The 17478-nt window shown below is 35.4% G+C and overlaps 2 protein-coding genes across 3 annotated transcripts; both read right to left on the reverse strand.

Moving 5' to 3' along the window:
* Window positions 1–478: 478 nt before the first annotated feature.
* On the reverse strand, window positions 479–3372 carry LOC125261124 (olfactory receptor 1-like). 2 transcript variants are annotated; one of them, XM_048179721.1, is made up of 3 exons: window positions 3254–3372; window positions 3093–3170; window positions 479–1774 (listed from the first exon to the last, which is right to left on the reverse strand). In XM_048179721.1, the coding sequence occupies exons 2-3, from the start codon at window positions 3148–3150 to the stop codon at window positions 774–776; spliced, it is 1059 nt and encodes a 352-aa protein (XP_048035678.1). In that variant the 5' UTR covers window positions 3151–3170; window positions 3254–3372; the 3' UTR covers window positions 479–773. The 2 variants fall into 2 exon arrangements, with proteins under 2 accessions (XP_048035678.1, XP_048035687.1); XM_048179730.1 differs by lacking the exon at window positions 3254–3372 and having other exon boundaries at window positions 3093–3180.
* A 5134-nt stretch (window positions 3373–8506) lies between these two features.
* LOC125262899 (olfactory receptor 1M1-like) lies at window positions 8507–10533 on the reverse strand. Its single transcript, XM_048181743.1, has 2 exons — window positions 10391–10533; window positions 8507–10213 (listed from the first exon to the last, which is right to left on the reverse strand). Exons 1-2 carry the CDS (start codon window positions 10439–10441, stop codon window positions 9179–9181), a joined length of 1086 nt encoding a protein of 361 aa, XP_048037700.1. The 5' UTR covers window positions 10442–10533; the 3' UTR covers window positions 8507–9178.
* Between the last annotated feature and the right edge of the window lie 6945 nt (window positions 10534–17478).

A 17478-nucleotide genomic window follows, 5' to 3' on the forward strand; every position in this document is an offset into this window, starting at 1 on the left:
GTTTAACAATATTTTCAGAGCATATATATATATATATATATATATATATATATCAGTACAGTAGGCATAAATCTAAGTAAATCAACTAACATTAGTAGTAAAGAAGAAAGGGCCATAACCTGATACTGAGTTTCACAGTTCATTAATAGTTACTTAATAGTTATTAATAGTTACTTAATAGTTATTCCTCCTGAAGCTGAATTAGTAGTTACTTAATCGTAGTTCTTCAGGAGGCATGACTGAATTGATTAGTTACTGATTAACTAATAGTTACTTAACACAATTAAAAAATGCTATGACATACTGATTAGTTAACACATGTTCCTTAGTAGTTAATAGTAGTTACTTGAGTGTTAATGAAGAACTACCGATTAATTCTGCAGTAATTCCTTATTAGTTATGCAGTAAGTACGATACAGTATTCTAAAGTGTTACCCACTGATGATTTTGCTGTGTGGCATAGAAACCTTTGTTGCACAACAAACAAACATTTGAAGTGATTTTATTAAGTTTTTGGCCTGCTTAAAACACAAATTCTAAATTCTGTGACTTCATAAATATTTTGAGTAATTTATTTTTATCACATATGAGAAGGCTGTGAGATTATTTTTACACACAGTTCAGTCAATTCTGGTCAATTAAATATATGTTGAATGCTTTCATCATACAATATATCTAACCAGATATTCATAGTCAACACAAGTACAGATTCATTCATGCAAATTAACAAAATCAATTACCAGGAGATATTTATCACTCCTTGCATTTAACCTTTATTTCTGTAGTATATTCACCTTGCTTCGTTTGTACAGTTGTTTTATAGATTGCATGACCTCCTCTGTCTTTAGAGTGTATATGATGGGATTCAGCATGGGTGGTATAGTCTGAGTTAAGGAATTGTTAATTATCCGTGCGTTTGGATGGATGAATGTGGTTAAAGCTGCAGTATTAGTACCTAAAAGTGGGACATAAAAAATCGCCACCAACATGAGATGTGAGGTGCAGGTTTTCATGGCTTTAATCCGTTCAGCACCATTAGCAATCTTAACCAAAGCCAGAGCAATGCAGACATATGAGATGATTATTAATATCAGTGGTATGCAAATCAGGATGCCAATGCAAATATTTGCCATGATACTATTTATGGCATTATCATTACAAGCTAGTCTATAGAGAGGGCCGTGATCACAAAAATAACTATTGACAACAGTTGAGCTACAAAAAGACAGTCTTGTGATCAAACTCACAAGTATAGAAAAAAAAGTCACAGAAAGGGTCCACATAACACCTATGATCAGAAACATGGCTGTTTTGGTTACAATGGCATGATAGCGTAGAGGAAAACAAATAGCAATCAGTCTGTCATAAGCCAAGGCAAGTAGTGTCAAAGACTGCAGATTCATGAAATGAAAAACAAAAAACATATTCATCAAACATGCTTCATATGAGATCTCCTGGTGCTCGAATAAAAACATGTCTATGACTTTTGGAATCAAAGTCGAGCTTCCACACAGATCAGAAAGGGCTAGATGAAAAACAACAATGTATTTGGCTGTGTGAAGTCTGCGGGCCAAATAAATGGTACACATGATAAATGAATTCCCTAAAACAGTCACAACATACACCAAAGACAAGAACATATAGTAGTATTTTGCATGTGGCATATTAGAAAAGCCACTTAAGAAAAATGTTGCAGGACGAACAAAGGTCACATTTGCAGAGGAGTTTGACTGCGTGGAGCTCAAGTCGCCTGTTGTCTGGAATGTTGTGTTACCTGTGATAAAGAACTGTTTTTAGATATGCACTCATTAACAGAATATCAAAATAATGATTTCAATGTATGTGTCAGTGTTGCTTGGCACCACGATTCAAGGAATAACCCTTGTCTTTATAGACCAGCCTTCCTAAACAGTTTAAATGAATAAAGACAGTACAGTGTCTAAACATTACAATATGGGAACATTAACATTAAATGAACATTAGGCAGAACATTGAACAACAAATAATTTTTAGATTTAGAAAATCAGACTGGCACAAGATTAAAGATGTTGCATTTACAATTTATGCTTCAAGTAACAAAACAAACACTGATTCACATTTAGTAATTCTATAACATTCTGTAATATACATTGTTTACTTTAATGATAAATTAAATTAATGATTTACTTTAATTATTCTGATGAGATGAATTCTATACAAATAAAACAAAAAACTACACAGCTGCTATTACTATAACTGGAACACAGTTGGTATTTTAGATGAAAACATGATTCATTTTTTGACAAGCCTTTTCACAAACGCCATAAACACATTTGCCATAAATGTGTTGATTATATAATTAAGCATTGGAGAAAGCGCAGTGATCAGAGAAAGAATAATTACTGTAGAGTTGATGCTTACAAAGACCTGAAAGAAATATGTTAGGCAGATATAAAATACAGCCACTAATTTTAAATGAGCAGCACATGTTTTTGTGGCTCCTTGACGGTCTTGTGGGGTTGTGATTCTGAACAATGTCACAGCTATACATGTATATGAAAAGATAATACAAAATACTGGAAACATGATGATCACCTGAAACAGAACACTCATGATGGCATAGCTTAAGAAAACAGACCCACGTTTTCAGAAACAAATGATTATGACACTAGCTCTGCAGAAAGAAAGTCTAGTCATGAAAACTGCTGCAGTGATTGTTTGCATCAGTGCCAGTGTCCATGAAGCACCAATCATAACAAGCATTGATCTATGGGTCACAGTCACATGATACATCAGTGGTAAACAAATAGCTACTAATCTGTCAAGAGACAAAATAGTGAGAGTCAGTGACTGTACTGAAACAAATAACATACTGGACATGCACAATCCATATGAGATCAGATGATTCCCAAACAAAACTGCATCCAGTAGCTGAGGGATCACAGCGGTACTCTCACAAATGTCTGTCAGTGATAAGTTAAAGACAGCGATATATTTAGGAGTGTGAAGATTTTTGTCTGTAATGATAATAAACATGAGGCAGGAGTTTCCTAGAAAAGAAATAAAGTAGGCAATAAACAGGAATATATAATAGTATCTCATGTGAGGTATACCAGAGAATCCAGCAGGTAGGAAGGAAATATTCCTGTTTCCAGTGATCTCTTGAATCATGTTCAAATGCTTTTTTCATCCTGTCCAGGCAGAAAAGTAGGTTTACAGTTTATATAATAATTAAAAAAAAAAAAAGATTGAATAATGAATATGATATACTTACAGTAAGATCTTAGTGAGGTTTGCCCAGGCTGCAGACTTTCCCTGATGCATTATATACTGAATAAAGAAGTGTCAGTCTCTTCAGCCTATCACTGACTGTGACACTCTCCACCAATGCCACACCTCTAGAACTGTCATCTAGCCAATCAAAGCTCAGCACTGACAGTAATGATAAGGATATTTAAAGGGATAGTTGACCCAAAAATGAAAATTCATCAATTACTCACCCTCAAGTTGTTCCAAACCTGTATAAATTTCTTTGTTCTGTTGAACACAAAAGAAGATATTTTGAAGAATGTGGGTAACTGAACAGTTCTGGGGCACCATTGACTGCCATAGTATTTCTTTTCCTGCTATGGAAGTATATGGTGTCCCAAAGAGGCCTGGTTAAAAACTTTCATTAAAATATCTTCCTTTGTGTTTAGCAGAACAAAGAAATGTATACAGGTTTGGAACAACTTGAGGGTGAGTAAATGATGACAGAATTTTCATTTTTGGGTCAACTATCCCTTTAATGTATCCTTATTTCTCCCGGATTTAGGACTATTGCCATTATTTCTTGACCCATATCTTGAGCTATAAATGTAAACACTGATGTATAACTACAGTATAAAAGGATATTTGCTTAACAACAAATGCACTGGAAAACCCAATAAGTCACGGTAACTCAAACCATTTGAGAAAACAAATTGCTTTAAACCATTTAAGTTTGAAAACCAATAAGTTTGAGTACTATAAACTTATGTCTCCCTGTGTTAATCTTGTAATTTAATTGCACTTAATTGCAACATTTCTTTTCCTTATAAAGTCTGACGCAAAGCATGCTGGGAATTAGAAATCTGCTGCAACTCAATCATATCAAGTTCAGCTTAATACAATCAAATTTTGAGTTCACAACTTTTTTTCTGTTAAATACAATGAACTTTCATTATAACTCATTTTTCGGTTTCACAGGGTAGGTACTGTGTGGCCAAAGAGAACAAAAACGTCACTTCCTGATAAACTGGCACTAACTTATGCTGCTACATTGAAAAGTAACGTCTTTTTTGATGCGCATCAAGGAATTTATTCAGTAAAAGTGTTTCCATCGTAGTTTTCATGTAGCATAAAAAAATTATCCTACTCATTTGAGAGTATAAGTTTTTTATGCGCATTTTTAGAATTTATGCACATCTTGGCGTTTCCATCCAGTGTTTTTTTTTAATGCGATATCCCAAAATGCTCATAAAAATAGGTTGATGGAAACAGCTATTGATCACATGTGTTCCTTTGTTCTATTTTCTTGCCACAGTCTGTCACCATGGACACTAACCTAAACATCACAGCTGTCTATCATTTGAATTAATCGTCTGTGTATAGAGGGTATGCATCGACGTCACTTTCCCACCAGAACCAACTCCCTCAGCTGGACTGAGTGGTAAAAGAACCTGCTGCGTGACTGGATTTAAAGGTGCCCTAGAATGCTTTTTCACAAGATGTTATATAAGTCTAAGGTGTCCACTGAATGTGTCTGTGAAGTTTCAGCTCAAAATACCCCATAGATTTTTTTTTTATATACATTTTTGTAACTGCCTATTTTGGGGCATCATTAAATATGCTCCAATTCAGCCTGCTTCCCCTTTAAATCCTCGCGCTCCCCACCCCCGAGTTCGTGACTCTATAATACATTGCATAAATAAAGTTTACACAGCAAATATAACCTTCAAAATGGATCTTTACAAAATGTTCGTCATGCATGCTGCATGCATGCATCAGATCATGTAAGTACAGTATTTATTTGGATGTTTACATTTGATTCTGAATGAATTTGAGGCTATGCTCCATGGCTAACGTGCTAAAGCTAACATTACACACTGTTGGAGAGATTTATAAAGAATGAAGTTGTGTTTATGATTTATACAGACTGCAAGCGTTTAAAAATGAAAATAGCGATGGCTCTTGTCTCCGTGAATACAGTAAGAAACGATGGTAACTTTAACCACACTAAACAGTACATTAGCAACATGCTAACGAAACATTTAGAAAGACAATTTACAAATACCACAAAAAATCTCATGTTATCATGGATCATGTCAGTTATTATTGCTCCATCTGCCATTTTTCGCTATTGTCCTTTGCTTGCTTACCTAGTCTGATGATTCAGCTGTGCACATCCAGACGTTAATACTGCCTGCCCTTGTCTAATGCCTTGAACATGGGCTGGCATATGTAAATATTGGGGACGTATATATTAATGATCCCGACTGTTACGTAACAGTCGCTGTTATGTTGAGATTGGCCTGTTCTTCAGAGGTCTTTTAAACAAATGAGATTTACATAAGAAGGAGGAAACAATGGTGTTTGAGACTCACTGTATGTTATTTCCATGTACTGAACTCTTGTTATTCAACTATGCCAAGGTAAATTACATTTTCAATTCTATGGCACCTTTAATAGGGGAAACTGCGAAAACACAAGTAAAACGCCTGATTTCGACGCCGGGTAAATACATAAAGCGAATCTGCCTGTGAATATTTGATAAAACTACAATATAGGTAGGTTTAAATCCGAGTAATCACTTATATCAATATTATTTATATCGTCATATTGTCCAGCCCTAAAACTTGTACAGTCATAACGGTCGACGGTGATGTCACGTGCATACCCTCTATTGAAATTCCTGGTTTTCCTCAGTTCATTGTCGGGTCTTGTATTGTATACGTGTTGTGTTGTGTTCCTGCCTTCTTCTGTATTTAGCCATTGGATTACCTAAAGACTTATCTTCTTCTTGGTGCGAGTTTCTACCAGAGATGGGACCAAGTCACACATGTGCAAGTCTCAAGTAAGTCTCAAGTCTTAACCTTCAAGTCTCAAGTAAGTCCCAAGTATTTTTTTCTTGGTCAAGTCAAGTCAAGTCCTGTAGTAGGTCAAGTCACCTTATTATTGTAATTTTACCTGCAGAATCTGATCTTAATAAAGTGAAAAGACAAGATATAAGTAACTGTCAGTAAATTAAAATAATTTGGATTTGCATTGTTAATACTCATGTTCAGTAAAATACATCATGGAATCAAAAAAAATTGTAACTTCATAAAATTATTTTAAGAAAGGCTTATTGTAGTAGTGAAATAATTTTAACTATTTGCAACTAATATTTTATTTTTAATTATGCATGCATTGTCTCTAAATTAGAACACTGTAGCATTTTTCAATTCAAAAAGGCAAAATGTAATAAAGAAATAAAAATGTTAAATGTTTATCTACTTACATTTTACCAGGCATTCGTTCACTTATTTAATCATTTTGACAATGATGAGCTAGACCGCTGAACTTTTAGTCTTCCTAACAACAAACAGAGCGGTGCATAGTCCTAATGGAGTGCATCAGCAGCATCAAGAATATCAAATATTTTGCAGTGAATCTCTTATTTGCATCTTAAGTTTATTGCCAATAATAATGACAGGTTTGTGAAAGTGTAGAACTCGGTGAGCTCGCGCAAAACACATCTTCAGCACAGCGACTCATTTGCACGTCTCTGATTGGCCAATGCGTTCAACAGACATGTCTGTGATTGGCTACAATGCTCAATGCTGCAAAAGCACATCATGAGTACCTTTAATGCAAAGGGAAAATATATATGTATAAAACTGTAATATGCACTTTTCATGATTAGGTAATCGCGTCAGCTGTAGTCTTATTCACATTTGTTTTTCTGATTAATTGTTTTGCTCTATGAGAAAGACAAGGTAACAAAATATTCGAGGCTTTACTATAAACATTCGGGGCTTAAGCCCCCTTAGCCCAGCCCTAGCGCCAGGGCGGAGCCAGACAGTGTAAACATCCGGGCCTTAGCCCAAATCAATATTTGTCCAATGACATTTTAATTTTCTGTTAACAGCTTTACTGACATGAAAGGTGCTTTTCTTGTAGTATTGTTGTTCAGTAAATGTACATTATTTGGCACTGTATTTGGCATATCACGGTTTCAATTTTAGTTCGTTGGTAAAATACAACTTAGAGACCATTTAAGCTTTGTAGGCCTATGTTTTAAATTTTCGGTTTATGATGAAACGGTGGCGGTGGCACAGGGTCATTGGGAAACACTGAATGAATGTTTAGCTGACAAATGTGCTAAAGTTGTAATATCAGCTGTTCATATAACAAAAACCCTTCAACCGGACCGAACGAGAGTCTCGAGGCCTGCCGCTGCGCTGAGTGAGTGAAAGGAGGCGTGTCTGTGTTCAGCTGCGGTGTGCGTGAACGCGCTGTTGGAGAGAAGAGAGAGAAAGCGCTGCCGGTGTATGGATGCCTATATGCAGTATATGCGAAGCCAAAGCACAATGAAATAAAGCAACTTATGATTTCTGGGGTTTACATAGGCTATTGTCCAGTTTCATATGCTCAGTGACAGTCATTACATTCGGGGTTAGACTCAAAACATTCGGGGCTGAAGCCCCGGCAAAATCGGCTGGCGCCGCGACAACGCTATTCTCAGCCTGCGCTCCAGCTGAGTAATCAACTTTATTTTTTAAAATAATTTATATATTTTATATTCAAACTGAAAACATGATGTGATTAACATTCAAGTCATTGAAGTCATCGTGTCTCAAGTCAAGTCAAGTCAAGTCCCGAGTCTTTAACTTCCAAGTCCGAATCAAGTCTCAAGTATTTTATTTTTTGTCAAGTCAAGTCACAAGTCATAAAAATAGCGACTCGAGTCGACTCGAGACCAAGTCACCAAGTCACAAGTCCCCATGTCTGGTTTCTACACACGGCCTACCCATTACAAGAGGTTTATTTTTCATGTTATATCAAGTGTACAGTTCAATTTCATATATTTTTTTTTTGGGGAAATAAATGTTTTGTATCACTCTGTGTTGTTTTTGTTTCCTTTTTCTGTTTAGAAGATCAATTTAAATCTCCTTTGTAAAAGCTTTGCGAGGCATAAATAGCCTACTCCTCACAGATGAGCTCACAAAAATAGTTAACTGACAGCTACTACATGTTTTATATCTACCTGAATTTATCATGAAATACAGTATGAATATGTGTTAATAAAGCATTTATAAACACACTAACTATTACCATGTCTAAATAAGATGTATAAAATGTACATTTAAATAGTTTAATAATCATTTACTTACACATTTTAAATGATCTTATGAACCACTGACAACTCCTAAACAACTGGTTTAGAAATGATAAATTGATCATTAATAAAGTATAAAAATAAAATTATTAAAACACATTATAGATATGCTTATAAATCAAGAATAAAGCATTTATAGCTGTAGTTATAAACAGCTTACTAATGTCTATAAAAGCTTTATAAATGATAAATTGACTATTTACTAATGGTTAACTAAAGATTCATAGCATGAGTTATTATAAAGTGTTACCGAATAAAGGACCGGAAAAAAAAATAGTCTCATATCAAGTGGTGTCAAAAAAATTGGTAAACAAACACATACATGTGTAATATAGCACAGAAAAGTGTGATTGTAAGTGTGACATACAGTGATAGTAAGTGATTGCATAAAGAAACCATAAACATATTGAACATAAACATTGGAATTTTGAAATATATCCTGTAACACAGTGTTTCTCAACCCTGCTCCTGTTGGCACACCAACACTACACATTTTCTGACTCTTCCTAATCAAACACTAGGGCTCAGATAAGGGAGAAATCCCAAATGTGCACTGTTGGTGTGCCTCCAATAACAGGGTTGGGGAACACAAACACATGCATTATACATACAGTATAATCACAATATCACAAGTCAGAGAGCTTCTTTTACCAAAAATACACACCAAGTCGAAATATTCTGTTAAGTAAGTATTTGTTAAATGTTCTAAAATAGCAATATAACTAATAACATGTTTACTTATAGCAAAGAAGGACAGAGTTTCATTCAAGATAATAGTTTATTTTTATTTTTATTTTTTTAATTTCTCCCACTTTTCATTCTTTCCATAGTAGCATACACCCTGCTTCGTTTGTACAATTCTTTTATGGATTGCATGACCTCCTCTGTCTTTAGAGTGTATATGATGGGATTCAGCATAGGTGGTATTGTCTGAGTGAGAGAATTGTTAATTATCCGGGCATTTGGATGGATAGGTGTTATGAGAGATGCAATATTATTGCTTAAAATTGGGAGATAAAAAATTGCCACCAACATGAGATGTGAGGTGCAGGTTTTCATGGCTTTGATTCGATCAACACTATGAGCAATCTTAAGTAAAGCCAGAGCAATGCAGAAATATGATATGAAGATCAGTATCGGCGGTGTACAAATCAGGAGACCAAAACAAAGTGCTCCCATCAAAAAATGCACAGAATTATCATTACAACCTAGTCTATAGATAGGGGCAAAATCACAGTAGTAAGTATCAATCACATTAGATCTACAAAAAGAAAGCCTATTGACCAAACTTACAAGAATAGAAAAAAAAGTCACAGAAAAACTCCACATAACACCTATGATCAGAAACATGGCTGTTTTGGTTACAATGGCATGATACCGTAGAGGAAAACAAATAGCAACCAGTCTGTCATAAGCCAAGACAACTAGTGTCAAAGACTGCAGATTCATGAAATGAAGGACAAAAAACATATTTTCCAAACATGCTTCATATGAAATGTCCTGGTGGCCAAATAAAAACGCGTCTATGACTTTTGGAATCAAAGCCGAGCTTCCACACAGATCAGAAAGGGCCAAATGGAAAACAGCAATGTATTTTACTGTGTGAAGTCTGCGGGCCAAATAAATGGTACACATGATAAATGAATTCCCTAAAACAGTCACAACATACACCAAAGACAAGAACACATAATAATATTTTGCATGTGGAACATTATAAAAGCCGTTGATGAAAAATGTTGCAGGACGAACAAAGGTCACATTTGCAGAGGAGTTTGACTGCGTGGAGCTCATGATAGCTGCTGTCTGGCTTTTTGTGTCAATTGTGATGAAGACCTGTTTAAGAAATGCACACGTTAACAGAGAATATTCATATAATGATTTCATATCTGGTCACAGTGAACATATTGAACATAAACAAATTCTTAGATGACATTTTAAAATGAAATTAATAATGAAAATAAACGAGTCAGTCATTAGACAGAAACAGAGGAAACACATTATACACTATACCTTCTCCCAAACCTGCCACAGGATCATTACTCTATCAGCCATCAGATACATTTATATAAGATCATTCTCCTACGCTTGGGACTTTCATTCATGGATCAACCCTTCAATCTCCCTACAGAATTTAGGAAGAATCGGCAGGAGCATTCTCCACAAGCTATGATGAAAAAAAAAAAAAAAAAAAATGATAAAAGATAATAAAAGTATTTATCTTAAAGCTTCAGAAAGCCTAATAATGATTACAGTACAATTAAAAGTTTATTCATATCATAAATATTATTATTAAACAATATCACTGTCCACAAAGTAACAAATTAAAAAAAAAAGGTTTTGATTTATTCAGAAATACAGGTGGATTTGGGAGCTGAAGTTCTTAAAAAGTCGGTTGAAAACTACATAGCTACTGTCTGTTTTCAGAATTTTTTTTTAACAAAGGTGAAAAAGCTAAAAGAAAAAAAATTATGGATCTTTACAGTCCAAATGGACAGAAGAATAATTGTGGAGTGATCTGGATGTGAATCGACAACAAAGCACTATGCAAAACAGCACCAGAAGTTCCATTAATGGTAAGTATTTTTTCAATTCACTCTTATTTATACTGCATATTGATTTGTTTGATGAGACTCTCATAGTGGGTTAAATTAATTCCAAGTGCTGTTTAACAGACCTATTATGGCTGTTAGGTCAAGAACATGTAAAATGGACTATGTACTGATTATGTGCTTTATTTAATGTTAAAAGAATTTAATGTGAGTTTGAATATCATTTGCGTGACCTTTAGATAGCCATACTGAAAGCAACAATGGATATTCACCTCAGATCTTGAAAATAAATTAAAGGAAACAAGAACTTTCAATTTCCCCTTTGGTAGAAGTCGCGTTTGCACATTTGCACTTGCCCTACGTATTCACAATCATCTTTAATGTAATTAATGTATTCACTTAATAGGCTATTCATTTTATTAATTATTAATTATTAATATTATTAATTTTCAGTTTATCTAGTGAAAGAAACATTCAGTTTGTTTTATTATGCACTATATAGTGGCCTATACATTTAAATTAATATTGTTCATATATACTTAGTTTAATCATTAACTGATAGTAGATAGAGACCCGATTTGAGGATTTCACTTTGGAAAATACGTCACAATACTGAAGTACAGTTGGTCGAACCTACAGTTCACGTGCACTTTAAAGTTGACGCTTCATCAACCACACAAAATGGACACAGTGGGACAATCCATAGGACCCTAGTTGTTCAATCAATGTCAACTGCAAAACACTTGCATGTTGTAATACTCACAGGAGAAGTGACAGTTTTGTTTTGTGTGTAAACATTGTGAAAAGCAGTGAGTGGTTTTACAGACTCTACAAACTTTTACAACTTTTAGGTTGGAGCCTGACTGGGCTCCAACCTATAGGACCCGCACAGTACATTGCCTGCCTTAACCCATTTACATTCGTTTGATTTGTTCAGTTATATGCCAGTCAGGGGCGGAGCCAGGGGGTGTTTTCAGACGCACACTCCAACTTCGCCTCAGCGCCAGGCACAAATCAGACACGTGCGGAAATGATACAGCTGCCGAATGAGCTTCAGCAGAACAACAGTGAATGGCGAACATTATATATAGCTTACGTAAATGTTTCTCAACCGGTGGGTTGCAAGATCGCGCACTTTTCAATCAAGCGCTAAATATATATGCGACTAAAATATTCTGCTATGTGAAATCACAATATAAGGCACAAGCTGATATGTAATTTTTTAATGCATAAATAAATGTGAAAACTGTGCGTTTGTACTAGAAGATGCTAATTTTGCGTTAATTTATAAAGTACAAACAAAAATTTATCACATTTAAATGCATAATTAATTTTCCATTCTGCCATTTATGTGCTGTTGACTTCTGCATCAGCAAATGGGAATTCAAAAGAGAACATTTTTTTTTCTTTGTACTGAGTTTAATTTACGTATGACTGTTGCAATTATTTATTTTGACAATATAGAAAGTTAAATATTTAGTGTTTACTTTTTTTGGTTAGTTTTTGAAACAGACAAACTCAGAATTGTTGAACTTCATTGATTATACATAAAATTCGATGAAGGTTGAATAATCTTTGAACTACAGTATGTAGTTATCTGCATGTCTCAACAATGGAGAACAAGCTATTGGGGGTTTTGAGAACCAGAACTGACTGAAAAAATTCAGCTATAGAGTGAGCCCCTTTATTAAAGGTGTTCTAAGTGATGTCACGCGTTTTTAGGCCAAAACATTTTTTTGTCACATAAAGCAAACATATCCTCACTATCCGATAGCTGCCTGTCCCCTGAACACACTGTAAAAATACACGGTCTCTGTAGTCGCCACAAGCTCTGAAAACGGCAACAAAAACAAACTGGTGCAGCCTGGACCACGAATCATAATAAACATGCTCCAGCCAATAACCGACAAGAATGATTTTAAATGCGCGTTTATGACTATTTCAGGAAGCACGGAGGGGAGGGGGAGGAGGAGGAGGGAGGGAGGGTCTAGCTAACCTCTGTTTTGTTTGACAACACTTAACGTCAACAGGAAGTTACTCCACCCAGGATCGCTTAGAGAACCTTTAATATGCCTGTAAGTGAGGAATGATAAAAAAAGTCAAATTCACATAGCATTCCATGATCTAATTCCTTCCAGTTGTGTTGTAGTCAGTCCAGTACATTATAGTCAGACTCATTTTTATGTTGAAATAATGAATATTTCTGTGCCACCCCAGACTGGTTGCTGGCCCCTGCCTGGCCACCCCTATGAAAAAATCCTGGCTCCGCCACTGATGCCAGTCATAAATTATTGGCTGCATTTCCACTGTCGGCTTAAACTGGTATTTATCCTTAGCCGATTTCAACCAAGGGAGACCCCCATCTGAGAATCAGCGTATTTGAATGAATCAGATGAGTAAATGATTCAATTAGGCTACCTATTTATAAATACAGTCATTTGCTAAGTTAAAGAGAAATTCACTTTTATGTGGTGTTTGAACACAGATGTCAAGTCATCTTCATTTATATAGCACTTTTCACAATACATATTGTTTAAAGGGATAGTTCACCGAAAAATGAAAATTTGATATTTATCTGCTTACCCCCAGTGCATCCAAGATGTAGGTGACTTTGTTTCTTCAGTAGAACACAAATGATGATATTTAACTCCAACCGTTGCCGTCTGTCAGCCGAATAATGGGAGTGATGTCTCGTGCATATACTTCAATGAGTGCTAGACATCACTGTCGTTGTCAAAGCGCGATCAGACCTCACCAAGCGAATGCTGAACGCAGTTGGACATAGTGGTGTTTTAGAGGTAAAAAATGATATAAATACTGTTCGGTTTCTCGCACAAACCGATCGTTTCGTGTCTTAGGACATCAATCCGTCGTCACGAGCCGCAGGGTTTAATTTGGATTTGTCTATGCAAGGTTTTTCGACTCTTATTGATCCAAGTTCCCATTCACTCCCATTATTCGGCTGACAGACGGCAACAGTTGGAGTTAAAAATCATCATTTGTGTTCTACTGAAGAAACAAAGTCATCTACATCTTGGATGCGCTGGGGGTAAGCAGATAAACATCAAATTTTCATTTTTGGGTGAACTATCCCTTTTAAGCAGCTTCACAGTGACAATAGGAAAATTCTTTTCTTTTTGATTGAATCACTTCCGTTGTAAAAATTGTTAATTATTATTTTAGGGGCTGCTTAAATGACACCTTTCCTACTGAAAACCGAATACCTTTAATGCATTCTTGCCGTTCATTTACGTGTTTAGTCTATAGGTTTGCGTGTTTGAGTGTGTATGTGCGCAGAAGCTTGGTCTTTTTTAAAAAAGTGATATTTGCCAAATTACTTGTCTGGTCCGCATAATATAGAAAAATTTGTTGTTTGCGCGGATCTGTGCGAACTGGAATAATTTTGATAACGTTTTATCTATACATAGGGAAAGGAAAGGGAAATGGGCCTTCACAGGGGATAGTTTAGTTGAAAAGTCAGGGCTGCATTATCGTCATGTCTAGATGCAGGTCCTTCATCTCATCTGGATGGGATGATGTATGTATGTCCACAGTGTATGTAACAACCAGCCTATAATAGCAAAATTCCATCCACTCCTTTTTTACAATCATATAAATCAGTAAATAAATCAGTGAATCATACAATCAATAAATCAGAAGCAGTGTCTGAAAATACGCTGTTCCAAATGTATCTTTTAACATAGATCCCGCTCTGAGTGTGCCACACATAGTCCGCCATGTTTATATCCTCGCTTTAGCACCAATTGATATACAGTAATGTCTGCACCACATAAACATTACAAATGTTCTGTTTTTGGATGTACCAATGGATCTGTACCAACTGTTCGTGATCCTCCAGAAAAAGTGTCACACTGTTTATTTTTTATTATTTTTGTGCAAATCGTCATTTCAGTAGATGTGCCAGTTCCACAACAAATGTGGCTAAAGCTATTGTTGTCTTAGAGTAGTGTTTCTCAACGGGGGCGGTACCGCCCCCCAGGGGGCGTTCAGAGAACAACGGGGGGCGTTGGAAGCAAGATTTTTAAAAGGGGGGCGTTCAGGTGTTCTTGGGGGGCGTTCACGTGTTTACACCAAAGATCCAGGCAAGACAAGATTAAACGTGTAATTACTTGCAAAAGAATTGCCTACAACATTCTAAAATCCTCCAGTTTAACGCAACATGTAAGCTAGGCTATGTATCGTTTCTTTTGCAACGATTATTTTTCAAGTCATAGACCAGCGCTCAAGCGCTGACATGAATTCAAGTGCACAAAAATGTGTTTCGCGCTGACAACAATCCGGTGGTGGCTTGAATCCAGCGCTGACTAGAACCACACAGCGGAGGAATGGAAAGTTGACAAGCCATTAAAAAAGTACTGACTTGTACCACTTGTATTTTCAAATATTTTCAATAAATCATGTTCCCATTCACTCCGGTGACGAATTTTAAAATGAATGAAACTAAATTCTATTTGTAAGGTAAAACTTTTAAATTTTTAATGCCTAATGCCAAAATGATTTCTTTGTTCACAAAGTAATTTACTGGGCATTATTGTTAACTCGCAAGACTGTAAGGAGAAAATGACAATTTGATGGATAATTAATTTAAATATATTCTGTAATCACATTTAGGTAATTTCGCCATCACATCTGAGCGCAAAACACTGCTTGGATAATTTCAAGATAGGCTAGTTAAAAATAATTAATAATACATTAATAATTTAATAATTTTTATTCATATGTTTATTCATTTATTCATAATAGTTCATATGTGTTTATTCTTGTTAGAAGATTTTTTTAATTTTTTTTTATTTTACTTATTATGGACACAAATTAATCATGACAAACCAAATAAATTTGAATTGAATTAATTATACCATTGATGATAACATTAAGCTGATACCAAGGTATTTAAGCCTATAATTATAACATAATTTATGAAAAATCATGATTGCATTTATTTATTTTTTTCCAAAGTAAGATTAATGTAAGCAGCTACTTGAAATACTCTCCTAAATGCGTAATAAATCCTAAGTGCACACATTAGTGCTGAAATGACCGTATAGCAGCCTATGGTCGTTTTTACTGTCCAGAATTATCAAAGAAATTCAATAGGCAGACGCAGATTATCTTGAGTTTTGCGTTAGTTCAACTGCGCGTTTAGGTGATGGAAACCATTGGCATACTCATGGTGTGTAGTGACCATTTGTGCGTAAAACACCATGGCATTATGTATTAGGCCCAACAAAGTCTGACAAACAGCCCTCGACATAGAAATCAGATGTTTAAACTCGTAGTTATTTTGTGCGCAAGCACGTTCATGTGGAGACCAGTGTATACGCGTTTAACCAGTATTTCATCACTTCTTCTGCGTCTCCTCACAGCATTTCAATAAAACGATATCCAATAACACAAATAGCTCTCTCTGTAGTCACAAGTTCCCTTCATAATGCAAAACATGCGACTTGCATGCTTAAGTTTCAGAAAACATCGTCATCGAAGTTTATATGTCTATAATTTATGTAATTATGTAATTTATATGTATTCTTTATATCACAGGTTTTCAAACCCTGTGTCACGAGACTTAAAAAATGGGTTGGCATTTTCATAAAAGCATAGTCTAAAATGAATAAATAAACAAAATATATTTGACTTAATTGATTAACAAAGCGAAAGAAAAAACTGTGCCCAATAGTATACTGCTGAGTTTGATTCATTTTTGTGAGGCGCGGCGCTCCACAAACAAGTTCAAGGAAAGGAAACCGAGATGGCAAAAAGCGCATCCTGTTTTCTTTATTTTGCAAAATCACATGTTCTGTTTTTAGTGTGAGTGTATAAAAGTAAACTTCGCAGTATCGAATAATGTCTTACTCATATCTGTAAATTACGGAGTATTTAAGTTGTTTCTGCTGGTATAAGAAAACAGTTGCGCCGGCGCCTCGCGTGCGCACTCAACATATTCATTGCAAACTTGACATCGCAGACTGTTCATTATCAAAATAAAATACCATCAGCCAAACATTTAAAAAATTACACTGCTCGTACATACTCCGTAGTATCCTATCTGTGCCGTTGAGCGTGACCACTGCTGAAACTGGTTCTGCCAAAGACATTTTTGCTCATTTGAAGAGGATGATTTTTTTCATTGATACTGAAACGGGAGTGAAGTACAAATCCTATTTGACACAATAAATAAAAGTTCTGCATCCAAATACATTGCTAATATGGAAACATTTGAATTTGTGCCGAACGAGAGGCTGCTTGAAAACACCGGTTTTTACTTTCAGTTTCGCTTCAAATTAATTCGTTTGGGCTTGTTTATAGCTACTTACAAGTTTTTATTCTTGTTCTGTATATGTATATTATATATTTTAGTATTCTTATGCTTGACTCAATTAAAAAAAAAAAAAGGTCATTCTTTAAAAAAAGTTTGACAACCACTGCTTTAAATGTTGCTTATGTGTTGGAAAACACAAAACCCGGCATGGACCACTTTTGGTGTTATATGAGAGGGGGATCCCCCAAATGAGGTGCCGGATCAGATTTCGG

This window comes from Megalobrama amblycephala, linkage group LG2 (genome assembly GCF_018812025.1).
Source record: "Megalobrama amblycephala isolate DHTTF-2021 linkage group LG2, ASM1881202v1, whole genome shotgun sequence".
Classification (NCBI taxonomy): Eukaryota; Metazoa; Chordata; class Actinopteri; order Cypriniformes; family Xenocyprididae; genus Megalobrama; species Megalobrama amblycephala.